We start from the raw sequence: 23118 nt of genomic DNA on the forward strand, positions 1-23118 counted from the left end.
TGAACTAAAACATCAGCAGAAACGTGAGAATGACATCATGAATGCCAGAGGAATGAAAATCAAACACGGAGCTGTTTGTGCTGCTTGCCCTCCCTTTCGGAGGACCTGCAGTCAGACTTTAATGACTTTAGCATGAACATCCTTCTGTCGGGCTGCATTTCTCTCGGTCCTAAGTGTCACACAAAGATGACCTTCATCATGTACAAAATGACTAGAAAGCAAACCCAAAATGAGGACATTTAGTGGACTCAGCTATTATCAATAACTTACCAGGACACCTTAACCAGGGCCACTGGTTGAGAGATAAAAATATTCTGCCTTTGTGATGATAAAAGTGCTGGAAACTTGCTATTTATCTTCAATACATAGTCAGTTATGTTCACAAAATTTCCTTTGTTTTATAGTAATAAAAGCAATGGCAGCTACAATTAAAGATAAGATTAAACTCAGTTTGTATCTCTCAGGAATTGTAACTTCAGTCATTGGTAGAAGTCTCACAAGATGTTTCCCAAACGTAAAGTTCTTCATCTCAAATGAGTAACCGACCCTTCGAGCCACGAACTCTGGACACAGACTCAATGAAAATGTAAAAAAAACAAGCCAAAAACCTGCATATGTCTGCATATATTTTTATAGCGAACAAAGGTGATTCCAGTTGTTGAAAAACAAACAAAAAAACCCACAGATTATATTGAATCTTATGAGCGCCTGACACCACCCTCCTTCTCATTTGTTCTGGTATCTCAGTAAAATGACCTCTGACACGATCACAAGCTCAGCTGTTTGTTTCACTACTTCTTCAATACAGTACGATGGTCATAGTGTAGATTACAGTCCAAGATAATGTACTCTTAAGCCAAAACGGGCAGGATGATCTACCATTGGTGATCTCAGTTTGACTCCTGATAATGTCACAGTGAAGAACATAATGTTATTGGTAAACCAGAGGCTTCAAACCAAAAACAATATGGGACAATAAAACAATTGTCCAGATTTTATATTCCATCTATGCAACAAACAGTACAAACAGTACAATGGAGCATAACTTTGCCTATCAGCTAATTACTGAATACAAGTTCAGCTGACCCACATTTCTAAGTCAAGAGGAGTTTTAGGCTACCAAACACAAAATTATTTGCAATGTAGAGGCAAAATGTTCTCTCTCAGGTTGATGAAGTTTTAAAGCTTGACCGTCCATGTTCATCCATTAAAGGTCCTGCAGTGGTGTTGTCACAGCTGACGCAGGATCAGCCCTGCTTGACCCCACAGACTGACCTTTCTGGGCCAAGTAATCTTTATAGTTCCGAGTCAAAAGAGTGTATAGAAATGGATTGATGCAGCTGTTCCCATAGGTCAGACATGTGACAAAAAAATTGACATAATTATGAGCTGCTGGAGACAAAGCTTTGAGAGAATCAGGAGAGAATAGTTTGGCAAGCTGCCATCCCCAAAAAGGCAAAAAACAAGCCCAGTAAGCAACTACAATGCTTAAGATCATTGACACAACTTTTTGCTTGAGTCCTCTCCTTCGGACGGAGCGGCTGCTACCACCTAAACTGGCCTGCACTGTCCAGTAGCGTCTGGCTAGCCCAGCATACAATCCAACAATTACCAATCCAGGGATTAAAACGCTTGTAAAAAACAGGACTGTGATGTAAGACTTGAAGGCCTCAGGTGTCCATGTAGGGAAGCAGATTCTCTTCACCAACCCAGCTGCAGTGGGTTTGCCCTCCCTTAGCCGGATCATCACCATCATGGGAAGTGTCAGCATGAAAGCAAGCGCCCAAATAAACCCTGCTACAAGCCGTCGGTTGCGGGATGAAGATCTGTGTGCACTGAAGGGCTTGGCCACGGCACGGTAACGTTCCATGCTCATGGCAACCAAGATGAAGACACTGGCGTGCATGGTGAGGAGGTCGAGACTCAGCAGGATGCGACAGCCAGCCTCACCGAACAGCCAATCGTGGGCAAAGTAGGTGCAGACAACAAAGGGGATGGTGGAGAGGTACAGCAGGTCAGCCAGAGCCAAATTAGTGATGTAAACATACATAGAACCTGTCCGGCACAAAGCAGCTGAGCGTGTAATGATGAGCGTGTATGTGTTGCCTGCCACTCCCAGGGCACACATAACCATCAATGTGGCACCGAGCAGGGAGGTCACCCACAGGCCTCCACTGCTTCCAGCACCACTACCAGCTCCTTGAGAAGTGCCATCTCCAGCCCCTGGGCTCAGTCCAAGCCCCAGCTGGGGAGTGATGGTGGCATTGGGAGTGCAGTTCATTGCAGGTTTACAGATCAAAGATTAATGGTCAGACTCTGACCCAGAAGAGCCAGTTTACACAGTTCACACTCTTTGACAGTTGGCTGCCAAAAATGGAAAAGGTTTCAAGTTTGTTCAAACATTTCACAGAGGGAAGTGATGTGGATGCGGAAGGTAAAGACAGTCAAATCAACATTTTTGAGGATACGCCAGAACAATTCGGGTGTAAAGCAGACATTTGTTAAGAGTTCTTTGTTTTGATAGACTTGTTCAGTCTAATGTAAGAGAAAACATCAAAGGTAAGTAAGTTTGATGACTACCCACTGCTGTCATTCCAATTTGATGTAAATAGGGCAATCTAGCTTACAGCTTCAGCCCCACAGCTGCCTGAAGCTTACCATGTGCATTTCCAAATAATGTTTTCTACACACTCCTGATCCAACAAAATTTTAAAATGGACACAGCAATGATTCAAGCCATCAACATACCTCCAACATTTGAGGTGTTTTCAGTCACAGACTACAGAGTCTTAAGTAGAACTGACAGTAGGGAAGCAAAGTGCCTTACAAATGGACAAACTGTGCTCAAAGTCCTTGATAGAAAGCTCCTGCAGTGCCAAGACGTGCTTAAGGGGACTTCTGCTGTTGACATCTCTGGAGCAGCATGGGAGAAAAAAATCCTCTTCCCTTCTACATACACGCGGTGTTTTGAGTAACTCTTAAACATTGAACGTGTCCTGATTCAATGAGCAGCTGTAATGCATCCAGTCACGGTGTAACTTGTCTTTGTTCCTCTAGGCTTCTGTCCTAATGTGGGTATTCAGCGCATCACAGTGCTGATCCTTCTATTTCCCATATCCTCCATGATAATTCGTTGCAGTTCTTCTTTAATTATGGATTCACTTGGTGGCAGATGAACCCTTTCTCCTTGAATCTTGAGCCCAGTTTTGATGGAGCACTGCGGTCTTTGAAGTTTTCTTGGTTACAGTCCTCTCCTCCCTTCTCACATCTGTCCTCCTTCTTTCTCACCAAGGTGAAAAACTGGCATGGGCCTATAGATTTATGCGGTATTCCTCTCGGGCCTCAACCTGCCGTCTCTGAGCACCAAGGTGTAGTTTTAGACACCAAGAAATTGCTGGCAGGGGCGGCAACTCCACAAATACATGTTCAGTAACCAAAAACATTACACATATCTTCAGACATTGTGGGGTTATTACTAAAAAGCAATACAAGTTTTAGTTCAATTTGAATTTCTTAATTGTTGTCCATCTCATGACCCTCCTTACTCTTCTTGCTTAAAATAAATGATCTTAAGTCTTTCAAGGGGGGTACAATGAAAAAAACAAACATGAATATAAAAGCTTTTTATTCAAAAAAGGCAAAGAAACACTATAGGTAAAATGTAGTTTTACCTAAAGTTTCAGATAGCTGCTTGATTTTGATAAATCAGGATTGAAATTAGAAAGAAAGAGTTAAGCCACATGGAGGTGCTGTCACACAATACAATGACTTGTAGTTTGTCTTTAATAGGCAAAAACAGAAAATACATACATCTCGGCTTTAAAAGAAAATAGATAACATACATAAACTTTAATGTGTAGTTTAGTTGATGTAAGCTATAATATGTGTTCAGATAATATTTTCTTAAAGGGAAAGATTTTGAACTTACAAGCTACAAAGGTTATAAATTGAATGATATTACTTTTACTGGAAAATTATATATTTTTAAATTATTCACCCTCAATCTGACTTTCTATTTTCCATTCCAGATGGTCTGTACCTGTTTGACCCATATGACAATTTCACAGCAGACATTTTGTTGTGTTGTAGCAGAAAGAGCACACCTATGTTCTTTGGTCCCAGTAAGCTACAACAGTTTTTAAGTAAGCCATTGTGCACGCCACCACCACCCCAAAACCAAAGCAGATAAAGTAAACTGAATTTCGCCATCATTAACTTTTTAATTTGAACCAGTACCCCTCCCAAAAAAGTGGACATGAAATGATCTTCCTTAAACTGGCACATGTGACTACCTGAACCTGTTTAGCAGCACCAATTACCACATGGCATTTAGACACAATTCATGATGCAAGAAGACAGTGGCACTTATCACCTTCAAATCTCCACTTTTAAACATCTTGATGTCAAGATACAACAAAAGGAAAAATCACAACTCTCTCTCTCTCTCTCTCTCTCTCTCTCTCTCTCTCTCTCTCTATATATATATATATATATATATATATATATATATATATATATATATATACATACATGTGTGTGTGTATGTATATATATATGTGGATACTGTCACTAGTTCATACAGCAATGATGGCAGAGCATGTCATTAGCTATCATTTAAAAACAGAGGAGAATATTTTATACACAAAAAAGGCTCCTGATATAGAGGAAGTAGCATGATAGTATGTAATATGAACAGTAGCCACCATGACTGAGAAAAGCGAGGAGTGCCTTCCACACATCCAAGAAAACACTGGAAGAGAGAAAAGAGATCGGGTCCAGACTCGACAGTAAGCAAGAAAGTCATCATTTTGATGTGCTATTAATAACTTTTTTGCAATTGTAATACCAAATGGAAAACATGCCTGTTATATATAGGTGTTGATGATCCTATTTAAATATTTATCAATAATGCTTTTGGCCTATTGTATCGTCTTTTGGGGATTAAGCAACAGGCTCCAGTGTGACCATAGCAGTGATGGAGGTCAGACGTCAGGTCAGTGGAGGAGCTGGTGTAGATGCTGTGTCAGACTGATGATGGCTGAAAGGTGAGGAAAAGGTCCCATAGGCATCTGATCCATCAGTGCCTGTGCTTAAACAAAGCCTCCACTAGAACACAAACAATTTTTTTTTATTATTATTTCAAATTTTTTGAACACCTGAGCAAACTAATAATTCAACTAATAATTAAAATATCATCAGGTGAGATATTTTGATTTATCCAGTGCTTACTTACAAATCTCATCAGGTTTAGTTGTACTTAGTTGTACATTCGGTGCTAACTGGTATATAACACGATAAAGCAGAAAAGAATATGTTCTCCTCTTAATATTAACACGTTCACCTCAGTGTCAGCACACTCTGACTTATGCTAGTTATTACACATGTACTTCGCCAAACCTACTAAAGATCAAAAACAAATTATGCACCTTGACTTTTTACCATGTCACGATTTGGAATTGTAATACCAAACATGGTGTCACATCAAAACACCAGGCAAAAATGACGGAATCACCACCAGTCACTTGGAGGATGTACATTCAACAAAACACAGACAAAACTATTTCAATTAACACCTGGTTTTGCAGTACATACCTCTTTTTTTAAAACAAAATTATAGAAAAATATGAGCTTTTTTTTATCACGAGATGAAGTAGAGGAAAAAATTATGTGGACTATGGATGATAAGATGAAAGCGCTATCCAGTGATGACACATTAATCTGCATTGGGAGAGGAGATGATGCCAGAACCTTTGTTTGATGCAGGTCCAATGAAACATGATGATATATCATTGATGATATGGGGTTGATGTCAGGCACAAGCCAAGGTGAGTTAGCAGTCATTAACTCAACAGCAAATGCACAGGTGGATAATGAGATTTTGGACTTTTCTCATTCCATCAGTTGAAAGAAGATTTGGCTTCACTGAGACACTTTTTCAGGTTGATAATGAATCTTCCCACAGGGGAAAAGACATGGCCAGCAAACACTTTGGGTCTCAATACAACTGAAAACTTATTGCTGAAATGCTTCATCCCATTTAAAGCCAGAGGAGGTGCAAAAAAGTACTAATTTGTTGGTTTTTTTGCGCTAATGCATTTCTAATTAATTTTCATCTTAGTTTTTCTCCTTTTCTTTTAACAAAATAAAAAAAAAGTTGAGTGAATATCTCTCAAGAGTGCCGATTCTGTAATCTTTGCTTGAGGTTGTATTAATAATCAACAAAATAATGACAACTTTCATTTTGACGATAGCATACTCTCAAAAATCATCAAATGTTAAGCCAGCTCATTCCTAATTATTCCTAATTCCTAATTATTTATAATACAGTGCTACGTAAACCAGAGTATTTGGTAAATAAGTAATCACAAGCTGGATATAACCACTAATAGCTTATAAAGAACTACTTCAGCGTTGTGAATTCTTACTTGTGTATTCCTGTGGGGACATCTGAGCACTAATGACATCACTGAAGTGTTTCAGCCATTCCTGCTGGTCGCCCTCTGTCTCACAGGTAAACAGGAAGCAGCGGTCAGGTGTTTCTATTGTGATTCCATACTGCCAAGCACCGTTGCAGTGAGTGCCAGCAGGCAAGCCGGAGGAGACGCTGTAACCATGGTCCCTGTTCCCCAAGAAAACTTCGCCTTTGGCAAAGGCATCCTTCAAACAGAGGGAGAACAAAAGGAACGAGATCCGCTGTAAAGAGCAGACTTTTCATCGTGCTTTTGGGAGAGCATTGTGTCTTATCTTTTCAGGAACAGGATACTACCGTATTTCAAATGTAAATAGTTTAGTTCATAAGTAAAGGAATTGGGCTCTTATATCATACCTCTGGTTGGAGTGGACAGAACGGATCAACAACAGTAAATGAACTAAAGAGAGGTTTATATGTAACAAAATAAGAAAACTCTACCGTATAACACTCAAGGAGCAACAAAGTGAGACATTATGGAACTACTGTTCTGAGAGGGTTAATGTTGCTTCATTAATGTAAAAGTGAAATCCAATTTGATGTGAAAAGCTTTTTATATGATGTGTTACATCAACCATGCATGAGTAGTTGGACTTAAATAAAGAGAAACAAAAGAGGAAAAGTCATGCACTTAATTTGAAGTCTGTCATTCCCTGGAAAACGATGGAAAATTGTCACTGCCCTTTGCACTACATCTGCCTGGATTTAGGGTATTATGACTCAAGAACAGCAATTCTCAAACACAACTATCTCAACAACAGCTCAGTATCACACATGGCTTTAAAAGACCCCCTCGCTTCTTTATTGTGTCGGGGTTTCAGATTTGAATGTGATAAATTAGCACTCAATAATCCAAAATAATAAAAAGTCATGATCAGAAAAAAACTTGTTTTTTGCAATATTTCACATATTTACAAAGAAATAAAAAAATTTAACACTTTTTTTTTGGAAAATGTATTCAGACCTTTTTTCTGCAGCACTACTGATTGTGAAGAGGATGTCAAGTCTTACTGCAGTGACTGTATAAGATAAGGAAAAATAGCAAAGCTTCAATCTGAAACCAGCAAAGCCTTTTATCCGTAAAATCCCTTAAATAATGATCCAATTTTCAAAATTTTTAAAAAGCTGCAAAATTCATGAATTCAAAAATGCAAAAAAACTCTTTTGGTAGTGAAGTCATAACACATATACACAGTGAGTCACTGTGTTCACAAAATAACAACATGTATAATTAAGTTATTACCTAAGAGATCAAATTACACTGCTCTGAGCAGCTTCCTCCTCACATTCCCATCAACGCGACTTCCTCTTTCCTTCATCTTACTTTATCTTTTTTCTCTCTTTCTTATTGTCCAACTCTCTGCGGGTTGTTGGACTTCTTAGTCACTTAGCCCCTATAATTATTGCATCTCTCCACTGAACTATTACATCAGCAGCAAAGCTGCTTTTGGCTATCTGATGTGTATTCGGTCCAGACTTGAGTAATCTGAGCTGCCTCCTCTCAAAGCCTTTGGGAAAAGTCTCGACAAAAATACACCCTCTAATAATTCACTTAACATCTACAACTCTCATCTCGATAGCAGATAAATTAGAAAAGATGATATCTGCAGTGTTGTCTGTAGAAGTAGGAGTGTAGCTTATTGCAGCTTGAAGATTTTCTTTAGTCCACAGAAATCCTTTCTGAGAGGGTCCAGGCAAGAAAATGCCAACTCTCCACTAAGTCGCAACTTTATATTCCCAACAAAGTCTTCTGCGTCTAATTTGCTTGACAGAAAAAATCCCCAATAGGAAAATAAAAACTTTCCCTGTGCTCTCGACGATGATTATTTGTACAGTTTGAGAGCACAAGCATGTCATTAGGTCACATATGTATTCTCCACCAGGCTAAAACCCACACCATCTAAAAGCCTAACATATGGAGGTCTTTCTGATGCGGGTAGATGTTTGCGTGTGTAGAGATACCATACCAGGGGATCTTTGAAGTACATGAGCCGTCTGTGATCCAGAGTGAACCAGCGTTTCTTGAACCCTTCTGTTTGCTACGTAGACGAACAGGCAGAGAGACATGGGATCAGTGAGACAGAAACAAAGTAGCACTGTGCTTGTACCTAAGGTGGTGTCTGTCTGTTTTAAAACCGAAAAGTGAGTCATATACCCGCTCTTGAACTGCTATAAGAATTCATGCATCAGTTAGTTGGTTGAGTTAGTCTAATACAATGTTCCCAGAGCCTTAACTCAAACTTTGTCCGATCAATAGTCAATACATAATGATGTAGAAAAGCATCGACATCAAAGGAACCAACAATAATTTTGCTCCCAATTTATCAGCCATTGCTAGTGGACATTAAGTGTTTTTTTTCAAGTCAAAAATGTTTTTGTTTTTTTTCCAATATCAAAAGCAATGCTAAACTTAAAACTACACTCAACACCAGCCGATACGAACGTCTGCATGTTTACGTCTCGACTAATGGGTCAAATTCTTGAAATGTGTGCGACAGGTGGCTGTGTCAGCTGGGTCTGAAACATGAGGGCCAATGAGAAAAGCTCTTAAGCCCCCGTCACACATGAGAGACACAACATTAATTATCATTTCATCATTCGCTTACAGCAATGGCACTCAGTCATGTATAAACTGGTCATCTTTCTGTTAACCTTCCTCGCCCCATATTCAGACACGCCTGTGACAAAAAGACCACCATGTGTGGGTGATATCTGCAGTTTCGCAATGACTGGACAGTGCCTGAAGGGTGGTTTGCTACAGCAGAGACGTAGTTTTTCGACAATATGTCATATCGCCGTGACAAGTCATATTAGTGTGCCAAGTGTGTTATAGTTGCATAAAACATAGGATGGAAACAGTTGAAAAATATCCCTTTTCAACATGTTTAAGCTTTGTGAACATTACACCATAAGGGTTTAATTAATTCACACGACACCAACACCTTTAGTTGCTACCAAATTAATCGAAAGTTGTGCATGTGTGAAAGGGGCTTTCAAGCACTAACAGCCACAAGAAAATGACTCCAAATCATCTCCCATTCCAAAGTTTCAATGCCTTCTCTCCTGAACAGTGTCCATGATTAGATATAGACATTAGACCTCAAAGGGAGGTACTCTATTTGCAATCTTATTCAACCACTTTGTCAAGCTTACTTTCCTTTTTTGTGATTCTGTACTCTTTTTTTTTGGATTGATGCATGAAAATGCATTAAACCTAGTCTCAAACTTTTGAATATGATATGAAATCATTCCACTCACATTTGAATGGTTTTCTGTCACTTCTTAAAGCTGACAAATGGACATCTGCATGACTGCACACCTTCATGGCACTAATATTTCATTTGGAGACTTGTCACGGTTGAACGTTAACATCAGGGCAGCATTTCCAAATCCGTTTTCAAAGGAACTGTAGAAGAAAGTGAAGCACAGCGCCTTTGTAGAGTTTATTGGTGTGCACAAGCAACTTGAGTTCTTTTAAAAGCTGAGCTTCAAATAGCAAGGACACTCAGGTCCGGTCCTCGACTGCTGCCAGACTGTCCTCATAAAAGTGTTTGATATTCACATTGTGCCATGAGGCTGAGTGACTGATTGTTCTCTTCTAATTTCGCCAGTTGACTCTCCACAAATATGTCTCTCATCTGTGTGAGGGAAATGAATTATGACACCCATTTAGCAAATCAACCCAATGCAGCAAGTTATTGAGTTCTTTCATCTCTCAGCCTGACAGACGGAGATTAAACCGAGAGTCTGTGTCTGTCTGAAAGCAGAACCGGTTGTGTCGCAGAGCATCAGGTTGTTGAAGGCTGCCCTGTGTATGTGCCCTGAATGCAACTGTATGCGTCTGCTCATCCTGATATAAGAGCATTGGTAGAACCCGTCATGACGACAGGTTTGTAAATGTTTCCTTAATATTGTTACTGCATCTCTGTGTTTGAAGTCAACCCTTCAGACAGACTGACAGACACATGGACGGAGGCAAAACAGGTACAACGGGTACTCTCAGCTGACAGTCAGCATGTCAAACAGAGATGGGAAACAGCCACACTGACAGCGGAGCTTGTTAGCGTCTTAGTCCAACTCTATTCATTTAAAGAAAGAAGAGAAGAAGATGGACTCACTGAAGGAAATACTGTGTCCAGCTTGATAAAAGTAAACTTAGACCCCAGTTCAGTTTGTCAGTATGAATACTAATAATACTATTAATAATACAGCTTTTTTTTTATTTGCTGATACTGTAAGCAGACTGTTAATGTCTCAATGTGTGATTTCATACTATTTCTACTATACTATTATTTAACAGCAACAGCAGATTAATTGTTGTCCATCGTGGAAAAAAAAGTTCAGCCCTAATTATACTTTATTACCTGTAAAACTATGAAGGAAGCTCAAGTAAAGGAATTAATATCCCACTCATGTGTTTTTATAAACATACAAACAGGAGGATAAACAGTGTTTGCTCATATTCAGTTTGACACACTTTCGGATTTTAGATTGATTATTTTCTAATTACATAAAATTAAATGGCACATTGACCACTGGACCAGCCACTGCACAGTGATGTTACAGATGGTTTCCCTCACGTTTGTCTATACTCCGAGGAAGGAATTAAAAAGACACACAGAGAGATAAAGTAGCTAAGAACTCTTAATATTTTTGAAGATGATTTTTGGAGTTTTTTACCTTTATAAAGGGCAGACATGAAAGTCTCCCTTACAGTTACTGCTGATCTCCATGAATACTACAAAACTCATTCCTGTGAACATGGTTTAAGATTAAGACCATAGAAATGCTAAAGTCATCCACAAAGGAATTCTGTCAGCAAATGTCACTGGAGTCTACCTATGGAGAAGTTTTCTACCTTGACTTCTTTTTTTAAAGGTCACTTGGATACCCTGGGTTGATTTTAACATAGCCAAAAAGCATTTACTGATATATTAAAACATCAACTTGTGTTTCAAACTGTTTAAATGTCGTGTTGACCTGGGGAGAAAAAACAACAGAAGGATCGTAGATTTAATAAAGGTTTACTTGCCCTGGGACCTGTTTTTTCCATGAATCCTTCCTTGAGAAAGTTCCTTGTAAGTTTGGGTATTAGCTGAAAAGAATGTAAAAAAACAACAAAAAAAAAACAGATGAGGATATGATAGAAATATACATTTTAGGTAGGTGGATGTTAGTATGTGTGTGCAAGTGCGAGTTTTCACCTCAGCATCAGTCGCCCCAGGAAAGGCCACCTTTAGATAGTGAAGTTGAACAGCTCGAATTGAATTAAACCAGTCGACAATCTCCTGATGAACACAGCAGTTAAACACAGAAAGTGAGCAAAATGCTATTTTTCCACATTTACTTTGCATAACTACATACATTCCACATATTTAATGTATTGATGATTTATTGCAGGTGGAATTGTGCTGGATGTAGTTTATTTAGTTTAGCTTGTTTCCAAAAGATTTTTTCATTTCTGATTTGTGATCCCTGCTTTTTGAAATTTCCCGTGTGTACAGTTTCCTCGTCTATTTATGTAACTTACTGAAAATGTGACAACCAGTATAAGAGGGTGTCATTAAGGTGTCCTGAAAATTCCCAAAAAATACTCTAGTGTTTACCACGTGCACATTTTTTTTTTTAGATTAACCCACATGGATTAGAGTCAAACAGAGGAACTTTTTATTTCTAAATTCAAATCAAACACGCAGTGTTGATTTTTCCCATTTCAGACAGTCTCCAAAATCAGGTTATTTCTTTCAGTTGTTGCCTTACAAAAATGCCTCTTCTCACTTTTACTACTATAATTCACTACAGCTTCCTCTGTTGTCGTCAGCTGAATAAAAACCCTGCAGCTAAACAAAAAGGCATGAACACATCCCCCCTGTGCTTTCCTCCCTGCACAGGCTCCATCTTCAATTAAACAATGACTTCTAAAATTTTACTGCTCACCTTCAGTCTTAGATGCCCTTGCCACAAAATATATCAGACTTACTGACATTGTATGTTAAATTCCGACCCTTAAGATCATTGAGATCCACAGATAAGTTTTGCCTGATACGTTGGCAGGTTAAACAAGGCTGCATTTTCTTAAAAAATAACACCAATCTAGCCAGATCATAAACAGCAAACTGCTTCTTTTGTGAACATCACTATCAAAAACTGATTGTCCAAACAGGCCATATGGACAATATTAGACACCAAGAAGCTATGGAGCAGCCTCTTCATTGTCTCCCCACTGTACTGAAGTCTTGTCACGATTTAAGCTGTTGCAAAATCATTACATCATCTCATAAGACTTGTGGATCTTACACTTTGACATAAACAAAAGCTTAAAGGAGTGATTAGAGACCCGTTCCTGTCAATGTTTGTACCACCTGGTGCCTGCCCAGACTTCCTGCAGTGAAAAGGCAGCTAATGACTTCCCAAAAACAGAAGTTATTTCATGACTGTGAATGTGGTTTTACAGTAGACTCATTCAGTGTCAGATGTCACACTGCTGCATACAAATCCTTAGCTTGACGAAAACAATGAACTGCTTCATATATTTCATTGTGTTTATGAATTACAGAGAATGATGGATGTGCTGCTTGAATGTCATCCAGTAATGGATTCCATCAGCCAGCAAAAATTCATACAGATGATTTGTTAAGGCTTTGGAGCATATCTCACAACAGGAGCCAGGTAGTTTCTACTCATCTGTCTCTTAATGTGACATGTGACAAATATCTGATGTGAAGGCCACCTTGTCATGTTGATTCATTACCACACACAAACACAAACACACACACACAGTTTAGAGATGCACACCTTGCCACTGTCATGATAGACAAACATGTTACGGGTGCTGTAGTCTTTGAGGTAGGTGATCTGCAGGCCGTTGGGGTTTCCTATCTTCTCTGGCTGGAATGTTGCATTAATACTGTCCACCTTGATTACTGCTTTGGGCTCCTTAGCCTAAATGAGAAAGGAAGAACAAGCTTGCGTGAAATGTGAGGGAAACCTATACATTTGCTTACCATACAGGAAGTTTAGCTCTTAAGACTGATTGCTGCAAATGGGATGATTTCGGATTCAACAGATTTCATACTGATGTTATAATTGTTTAAGATAATGTATACAGGTATACAGGTAGGATATGGCAGCCTGTCAGTCCAATTAAAGTCTAAGCTTGAACATCTGGGCATGGGTATAAAGGGACATCACTATCTTCCATCTTCATTCTAAAGGTCTGTTCTTTGAGAGGCAGAAAAAAGTACAACATAGGACAAGAAATGTTCCTAATTCAGAGTCTGATGTGTTTTCATTGTGCCCTTTCGTAGATGCCAAATTAAACTGTCCTGAACTGAAATAAGTTGTATTAGATTTTATCAAATTCCAAAGGGACATTGATACAATTAAAATTAGAATAATAATAAAGTAATAACTCAACAAAGTATTGGAAAGTTGAAAAGTAGCAGTGAGGAAGGCAGGCTTGAAAGCTCCAGAGCTCACCACTAATGCAGTGTTTGTAACTTGGCACCAACTGAATCGATGACGCAGATAAACGCTCACTGTAGACAACATAGACAGAAACTCATTGTCAACAGGTGGACATCTTGGGTGGAAAGATGCTCCGTCACAGTGAAAAGTTCAGGATTACACAATCTGTTGCGTAATCCTGAATGTATCGCCTCCTTTATTGTTACCATTCTTACTGCAGTCTCTGTCTGCTCAGCAGAGAGCACAGTGGAATGGCATTACAGTCCAAAATATGATCCTGCAGCCACATGTTTGTGAATCACATGCTGTAATACTGCATTTCCAATATTTCTGCTGTCCTTGTCATCTCTCCAAACTTGTCATGCCTTGTCATGTCATCAAGTAAGATTTCTTTAAGCAGAAAATGCTGAGAAACCTGAAAAACACTTCTGAAAATTTACATGCCACAGTATCTTGGTTTCTAGCATGAGAATAAGGCGTTCCAGGTTCCTAAAAGCAGGACAAAGTGTTAACTGTGATCCTTCAAAAATCCAATCATAGCCAGGATTCTGAGATCAGATGTCACAGAGATTAAATAAAAGAATATGGACTGAGAAGGTTCAGTGGACTGAGGCCAATTGACAAACTGGCTTTCAATTTTACTCTATGTCAAGGCATTAAATCCTTTTTAATTAAACAATCATGAATTTGTTTGGTGCTACTGCTCAGCCACTTAAATAGTCAATAGTCACAACCATAACCATAAAAATACCTAGAATTATTATCTACACATTACTGATATCCATCATTTTAGGACTGAAACTAATTCCAGCAATCAGTTTGTTGACGCTCTATGTTAATCGGCCATGACTTGAATTTTAATGACTATGACAGCAGTCTATGTTTGTGTAGTTCCTTGGTCACTGACTTTAACAGAAAACAAACCTGGCAACCGATTATATTTGACTCTTTTTCTCCCAAGGCAAGTTTTGATTCTTGAACCTGATAAATCAGGTGGAGAAGGTAAGACAAATTGGCTGAAGAGTGGTTAGTTGGACTTGAGCCTCACCTGTTACTTATACTTGAATAATTTACACATCTCACAGATCCACAGAATCCCAGCAAATCTTTAAAAACCTGAAGCACCTCAGAGGAGACAAGTGGTACTTTTATTTTTAGAACTTTTGAGACTCTGTTTTCTTTCTTTTTGTTCATTATTTTCATTCTGTGCCTCAGCAGCATAAACTGAAGTACATGAAGCGACAGAAAAATCTAATCAAATAATACGTTAGAAAAACAGATCTTTTTTAATATATATTTCCGACTTTTCTTTAGCTGCTTTACTGTGATGAACAAAGTGCTCCCAGTGCTTCCAGGCCTAATTGGGTTGGGTGGTGTACTGTATAGTTTAGTGAATCACCCACACTGACAGAGGGGGCAGACTGCTGATTAAGCCTGTCTGAGCACACTCCAATGAAATAGAGTGAGCAAGTACTAATTTTGTTGTCTGTTGGCAACTATATATATATACAAAGTCAACTGTGTTTATTCATGACAAATCACTAAATCATATAAAGTGGTGATATTGTCTGCAGTATTTGTTATGGCCTCTCAAATTTAGCCTATGATTGCATTTGTACGTGGTGATGAGCTGCACACAAGCTGAAAGTTATCCATCAGTTAATTGTGTGTTTATCTGCATATGGCTGCCAGAAGTAACATTACCAGCTGCTTACGTCATATTTAGTGAAATATTTCAGAGTGCCCTCTCTCTCTGAAAGGACGAATCGCCTGCTCAGGAACTGTCCGTTGTCCCGCCCCCTCTTCATCAACATTCCATCCCTGGTTCCTGCAGGAGGCCAGCAAAGGTAATTTGTTAAAATAAATGTGTTTTACTGCACACGTGTGTAAACATCTGTACACTCACCTTCTTCATACGTCAAGGTGTTACTTGGCTCGGAAAACTCTTTCCTTTCGTACTTTGCTCTAATCCACTGCTCCCTCAACACTCTGAACACACACAGATAAAATGGAAATAGAGCTAATGTGTATTTAAAATGCAAGCTAAAAGCAGATGGACAGTAAAATAGGGCTGGAATGCATGCAGGGAGAAGTCTGATACATTAAAGAAGGAACCCAAGAACCCTAACCCAAGACTTGAAGGTTAAAGATGTTTCAACATTATTTCTCTTTATTCTTTTTAAGACAATGCCAACTATTGCAGAGGAGTAAACAGCTTCGAAATGCAACTGTCTCATTTAATCTGCATAAGCTGACAGGCTTCTATTTGTATTTTTTGCATTTTGTATTTGCAAAAAGTTGGCTGATAAATACCTACTTTTGAGCACTGTTTTCTATAAGCAGTTATTTTCCTAAATTGCCTGGAGAAGCAAACAGTTCAGCAAAAGAACCCAAGAAAAGCAGCTCAGACAGAGCATGTATCACATATAAATAAGTCGGTGTGTCCTCTCTGACCCTGACTCGCCTTCCTCTTAATCCATTTCTAGTGCTAATCGTCACATTTGTAGCTGTGTTAGTGTTTGTGAAACAACAAGACAAAGGGCATGGAGATCGTCCAGCATTTCTTTACACAATGCCGAGCTACTCTTTCCATTCAACACAAACATACACTACAGTTTCAGTCAAGCAGAAACATAATAGGGAAAACTTTGGCAACTCACTATGCGAGGGCTGTTCTTCCATTGCTTCACATTCATACAATTCCTGACATGCTTTTCTAGAAGCTACCTCTCACAAACTTAGACACAGACATTGTGTGTCAGCAGGCAACCGAAAGCCTGCCTGCAGACAAGAATATAGTTATCAGAAAGTTGACAGCCAGTTCACAGCCAGAAATTTTTTCAACACAAATAGTGGGTTTTAGTTGGTTTTGATTTTTAGCAGAATCACAGAACTTTATGATTCACTTTGTGATTTTAAACAAACGTGACTGGCGCATCTACATCTTTACAGCTGCTTTAACTGCAGAGGATCAACTAAAGTTGTTGCAAATTATGAAAGATGACAGGTTAGGTAAACAAGACTTAGGGATATGCATAAAGTTTATGGCTGTAAACTTCAGCTTTATCACCAGCTTGGGTGTTCAGTATGTGTATGCTTCCTGAACCGTCTTTATATAGACGCCACAGTTCCGAATGTGAGGTTGTACTGAGAACACAAGGTCCAAAATCTGAATAAATAAAGCTAATCCAAAGTTCACAAGCGAGTTTCACTACCAGTGAAAAGTCTAGTCCAACATCTGACCTCAATATAGAGGGAGCTCTGAACTACGAACTCCTATTAATATTTTCATACTCAGGAATCACATACTTACTTTCCACTGTGGGAATATTTATCACTCTGACTTGTTTATGTGCCCTATCATCCAAATATTAATGTGTGAAATAATAGAAATCAGACTAAGCTGCCTTTCATACATAGAAGTGGATGGAGAGAAATCACAAAAGTTTAGAAGACTAGAAGAAAAGCTATTAGGATGGAGAAATGCAACCCTCTTAAAGGGAAAGGGTTAAAGTTTCCGCCCAGGCTGAAAACAAGGCAATGTCCTTTTACAAGGACGGTAAATTAGCAAGAGACTGTCATGAACGCGGTAACACATTTAAAACATTCACTGACACGAACTGGATGATTCACACGTCCTATCTTTTTTTTTCAGTACGAGATACTGAGATGCAGCCAAAAAGTTAGCATTCATTAGTGAATGCTAAGTTATGTTTAAACTGAATGTAAGTAGATAAATCTGCTGAAAACCAATTTTAGTATTTGTTGCAACAGGATTATAACAGTAGGTGCAGTCAAATTATTTCTTGAATGTTAATTTTGCAATCTCTGTGCCGCTGTGCTGAACTTTCTCGGGAGCAAAACATTAGCTTCGAACGCAACCGAGAACATGATATCACAAAATAAGCTATTTGTGACAATAATAAAATAACCTCAGATGCTATAACTTCTAAAGAATAAATGAGGGTTCATTTTGAGACTTAATTTCCTGTGTGTGCCTGTGTTCCTGTAAATACCTCATTTTAGCTTTTAAAAAAACTATAAAAACTTTGACACACATGGGTAGACAAAAAATATAGTATATGTTCAATAGCAAAAAAGGAGATATAATGCATGATGGTTTGTGCAGAATGAATAGAATGTGTTTACTTACTGGAAGTCCTTGTGGGTTGGTTTGTAGTAGTACACTGGAACAGACGCCTCATATTTTCTCCTCATTAGCTCATTCCCATTCTCAGCCATGAACTAATAAAATACACACACACACACAGACACATGAAATCAACAGATTACTCAAGGATGAATGACACCTCGGCAGAACAAATGGACAGTAACATAGTTATAGGACAAATCTCATATGGAAACCAAAATTCCTCAAATAAATCTTCAGTGATGTTAGTGGGAACCAATAAGAGCCAAGATGACAAATATTTCGAGATAAAGATGTGCAAAAAAACCACGCATCCCTCATCCCGATTTCTGTGGAGCCAATAAAGGGTGGGAAATGTACGAGGCTAGAATGTGATGCTCTAATATTTCACATAATTCTGCTTCCTTGAGAGCTTTAGAATACTTTCATTTCTCTCTAGATGCTTCTTATGTTCAACTTTCGCTCCGCAAAAAAGCTTCTTTGATTGTTCATCATCACTCGTTGTTTTTTTATAAGAAAGGAGGTGTGCGTGTCATGAGGTGATGGATTTTTTTCTTATTGCAAAAATCTAAACAGACACAATCTATCTTTCAAAGCAGAGTTGTTTTTATGTGTCTTTCGATATTACTTAGTGGATTTCTTTATGAAAGTTGCTACATGCTGCCAATTTTATGAGTTGATGGGGTATCATATCACAAAGCAGGGATTCTCAAACCTTTTGGGTCATGATCCTCTGGTATAATCAGGTTCCTGTTCACGCCCGTAAAGCCTCCTGGTATAGACACACACATACGTATATATATATATATGATCTGACAGCTACGACTCATCTATCATGTTTTTTCTCTTTTAAATCTCTTAAAGACGAAGAGAGTGACAGTGCCTGTCTTATCTTTATAGGAAGCGCTATAAAATAATCTGTTTTAGGCTCTTGTTATCGGTTTTAGACACGAACTTGGTAAGGTATCGAACTTTGGTCTGATCTTATTTGTGAGCTAATAGCGCACAACTGTAGCCATCTGCAGGCATCTGTTTACATAAATGAAAAAGATCAGAGGGACTTAATATACATTTTTTCTCCAGTGTGTTCAGACATCTTTTACTCAGTCCCAGTACCATGGAGGAATGATTCTGACTGACTGGGAAAAAAAAAACAAATCAAGCATTTACTCGTCATGGTTCTGGAACAGCTCTATGCATTTGTGTGTGCCAAGGAAAGGTGACACATTTTACAAGAATAGCAAGAGGTTAAGAAGGGAGTCTAATTTCAAGTCCCCCCCCGCCCCAAGTTTGTTTTTCTTTTTTAAACCCATGGCTATTCCTGACTAAACTTTCCTTTGTGCAGGCACTAAATGTGCTAAATGCTCCCAATGGGAAATATCAGTGCAAATGATTTAAACAACTAAGTTACATGTGTGTCCTCAGAACATCCCGAAGCAAGGGTCCAGGTCAACATGTTTATGAAGCCAATTTTACGCTTATATTATTCATTTATTTATTCAAACTGAACACATTTCTCAGGATTTGTTGAAGTTTAAGGGAAATAACTTCTGGCACTGAGGGACACATGCTTAGTCAGCCATGGATCAGGACAACAACAAGAATGAAAAAAGGTAAAACCAAAAAGCAAGCCAGATTATCATAGCTCTGATCAGTGAGCGCAGCATCAACGGTCTAAATGTCTTAACGTGGCCCTAACGGCATCTACCTTTGGGCCTAATTAGAGGTGTACCCGATTTGAGTACAAAATGAATGTCCTCAGCTACTTAACATTCACACACAGCCTTCACTACAGGGCAACACATGAACACTGAACTCTGGAGGTGGTGCAGCTGGCTCTGGCCTCTCACCTGCAATTCGTGGTCCTCCCAGCGAGAAAGCCTCAGGGACTTGACCTTGCTTATTTCAGGGATGTTGCGGTGGATCCCAGAGCAAGCCAAACAGATGAACACTCCCAGGGAGCAAGAGCCCCAACCGGGGTCTGCAGAGGCAAAAACAGGGGAAACAAATCAAGCATGGTGGCATAAGGAAAAGAGGTCAAGTCATGAAGTGAATAAGTGGGCAAAAATAGTCATAAAGACAGGAGGTTGGATTGAAGGATGTACGGGCTAAGAGAGAGGAGAAATGCTTCATTTGTAGTTGTGACATCATTCTTTTGTATCATTGCAAGTGAAGCTTGCAACATAATATTACATAATATTACGTTCCTGATTAATCTGTTAATTATATGTTAATTCAGAATCTATTCAACAAACCAATCACAAAGGTCATCTCAAATTATTCAACACTAGAGGCGCAGGGGTTTCTATAACTAATGAACTAAAATGGAGAGTGCCTCTGATATAATACTTCAACATACACATCAATCCAAGACACAAAGAATTCTGATCAGCATATCAGAGAGAAGACAATGAATGCTATCACGTTAGATGTTGGATTTCAAACTAGGATTACGTTTTGAGTCTCTTGTTTATCTGCTTTAACCCAGACCTAAGCCTTCATCTAAAAAAAGCTTCTAAAATATGAGGATTTTCTGGAAAACATGAGGATTTCCATGAGGATATGTCTCCTAAAAGCCTTTATTCATCATGGAGCATGGAATATGAAAACTTTTTTTCATATAAATTACTGATTTTGGTGATATTAATTTGATTATATGAATCTATTGCCTGGGGCCTGAATTGTTTACACGTATACAAATGAAAGCCAGAGTTAAAGATAGCTAACTCACTGTTGAAAAAAAAATTCACCTGTAACATCCCCATCATTATTGCACTCTTCAAAGGTATTTTAAGGCTCTGTGCCGTTGCTTGAAAGCAAATCGAAGTCATGGCTAGGACAGAGGAAAGGACTTCACCTCAATCAATATAGGCATTTTCTTCATAAGCCTAACTCAAACCCCTGAGCCTCACAGGGATCACAGTTACACAAAGCTAGAAATCTTTAGGGTTAATCCATCGCTCTTTTTTCCTCTCTTAAGCCAAAGAAATGAGAAATGTTTTCCTTTCTCTGGCCACACCTCTCTTATCATACTGGCAACATTTTTACACCCTGCCAGTAAACAGAGCCTGAGAATGTAAAAGAGCGACTAGACATTATCAGTTCAAATTACAGACGTCTAAACCAGGGGGCGGTCTTTCATTTCCCAACCACAGAAGACAGATTAGAGACCAATGGACCTGGCTGGTTAATTCTCATGCCCAAGTTCTTCCATGTCAGTGTTTCACAATTAAATGAACACACTTGAGAAAAAAAAAGAAAAAAAAGCCTTAAACTTTCTTTAGTCTCCAGTAAACATGGAACCATTTTGGCTCAAAATGTGACTGGACATAGAGGCTGGTTATATGAACACGGTATAAGACCCGTCTTTGAGCAAGGCAAGTCAATTCAAGCAACTGCACATACCTTCAGAGTGCCTTCCTTAAATAAACATAGATGATAAGATGAGGAGATAACCTAGCAGTATTATATTTCTCCAGGGCATCAATACAATGTCTTTCTGGTTTTCCGAGATGTAGCATGTGCATGAGTGCCTGAACTGTAAAATCTAAATATAATATTTCTTCCAAGAGGCATAAAAAATATCAACTACAAATCCAGCCTTAAATCTTTACCACATTCTAGTCATTGTATAGTAATTACATAATAGTGAGGCTTTGGATATACAAGTCCCTGATGGATAAAAGATAGATGGATAAAAGTAAAAACATTCAACTATACATACAGCCAACAGCTCATACTACACAGTTATGGACACAACTGTTCAATGTTAGTGAACAAGTTAGCTTGTGTGTTGCTGATGTTAAAGTTAAAACTGTGAGCCATTTTCAGCAATTAAAGGTTGTGATTTAATTATCTACCTATCTGTTTTGCTATTCTCCATAGAAATAGTCAATAAAGAAGCAGGTAGAAAATGAATGTGGATACTTTTTAATTTGAATTCACTGTGGAGTCCAGATTGCAATTAGTCTACTGTACATTCCTGTCAAATTTCCTTTGTGTTAGTACATTAAAGCATCTGACTTGAAGACAGAAACTCTTCTTACATTCACTTCTCACACTTTTCACAAGGCAATGACATTTAGACGATAATTAGAATTTCTACAAGTAACTAAAACATAAGATTAGACAAGATTATTCATTAGTCCCACAGTGGGGAAATTCACAATGTTACAGCAGCAAGGACGGGAAGGTAGTTCAAAAATTGGCATCAATGAATGACTTAAGACTACTTCTGCGTTTAGACTCAGGAGTTTAATATGTGCAAACCCTACACTCAAGCTTGTGTCGACTTGTTGAGCTTGGAGAGTGTCTTCTCTTAGACCCTCCACATGGCAGAACACGACCAGTGCAGCTTCACCTGAGCAGGTAATCTTTAGGTTTCTTTAGGAGTTTCTAAGTCATTTTTGTTAACACATTTCAAACCAGAATAACACCAAGAGCATAGCCGCATTTTTGTCAGAGAAGTAGTAAACTGCAACGCTACTTGTAGACTACTGGTAAATCTACCACACCTCTTCGACCTTATCAGCAAAGTCTCCTCAGAACATTTTGTGTATAAAAAGCTGTTCTTAAACCTACCCGGTGCGCCACAGTCCGCGCAGACGTCATTCCCAGGCTTTTGCAGGATTTCTCTTATTGCTCTCTCATTTACCGACATTTCAGCGTGTAGATCGCTTATTCTTCCGCTTGCAAAGAGGGAGAGAGAGGGCGCCGCAAACAGCAAAAGTGTGTCTATTTGTGCTTCACTCCCCCACCTTGGAGTGCGGACAAGTCCGCACAGGTAGGCCTAAAAGCGCTCGGAGCGCAAACGAGATGTCTCGATTGGTGGGACAATGAAATCAAGGCCTCCGTGGAAAGTTATCACGGAAAAACTTATTGTCTCTGGTCGGTCCTAAGTGTTCACCTTTCACGTCGTCCTTTAGAGGTCTAAAGCCAAATTTCACACTGGTCCCGGTGTTGTGTAGAAATAAGCACCCCTGCCACGAGAAGCATGTGCACAACGGAGCGGATGAGACTCCGCACTAGGAAG

General features: G+C 38.9%; 2 protein-coding genes across 2 annotated transcripts; both read right to left on the bottom strand.

Annotated features, from left to right (window-relative positions):
* Positions 1-1166: 1166 nt before the first annotated feature.
* uts2r4 (urotensin-2 receptor 4) lies at positions 1167-2423 on the bottom strand. The gene has a single exon (XM_072384625.1). The coding sequence runs from the start codon at positions 2279-2281 to the stop codon at positions 1208-1210; it is 1074 nt and encodes a 357-aa protein (XP_072240726.1). The 5' UTR covers positions 2282-2423; the 3' UTR covers positions 1167-1207.
* A 2167-nt stretch (positions 2424-4590) lies between these two features.
* On the bottom strand, positions 4591-23080 carry LOC140305672 (arf-GAP with dual PH domain-containing protein 1). The gene is made up of 11 exons (XM_072384630.1): positions 22668-23080; positions 19937-20067; positions 18090-18181; positions 15843-15925; positions 15652-15764; positions 13265-13411; positions 11674-11757; positions 11502-11564; positions 8437-8508; positions 6426-6657; positions 4591-5106 (listed from the first exon to the last, which is right to left on the bottom strand). Exons 1-11 carry the CDS (start codon positions 22744-22746, stop codon positions 5078-5080), a joined length of 1125 nt encoding a protein of 374 aa, XP_072240731.1. The 5' UTR covers positions 22747-23080; the 3' UTR covers positions 4591-5077.
* Positions 23081-23118: the final 38 nt, after the last annotated feature.

Source organism: Leuresthes tenuis, unplaced genomic scaffold (genome assembly GCF_036924035.1).
Source record: "Leuresthes tenuis unplaced genomic scaffold, fLeuTen1.0.hap1 SCAF_4, whole genome shotgun sequence".
NCBI classification, from domain to species: Eukaryota; Metazoa; Chordata; class Actinopteri; order Atheriniformes; family Atherinopsidae; genus Leuresthes; species Leuresthes tenuis.

Excerpts from the sequence above, each read along its gene's own strand:
- LOC140305672 (XM_072384630.1), bottom strand. The coding sequence starts at position 22,746 with ATGTCGGTAAATGAGAGAGCAATAAGAGAAATCCTGCAAAAGCCTGGG. Across the intron at positions 11,565-11,673 it reads CTGGGGCGACTGATGCTGAG|CTAATACCCAAACTTACAAG; the intron begins GTGAAAACTCGC and ends CATTCTTTTCAG. Across the intron at positions 5,107-6,425 it reads GTCCCCACAGGAATACACAA|TGGAGGCTTTGTTTAAGCAC; the intron begins GTAAGAATTCAC and ends TTTGTGTTCTAG.
- uts2r4 (XM_072384625.1), bottom strand. The coding sequence starts at position 2,281 with ATGAACTGCACTCCCAATGCCACCATCACTCCCCAGCTGGGGCTTGGA.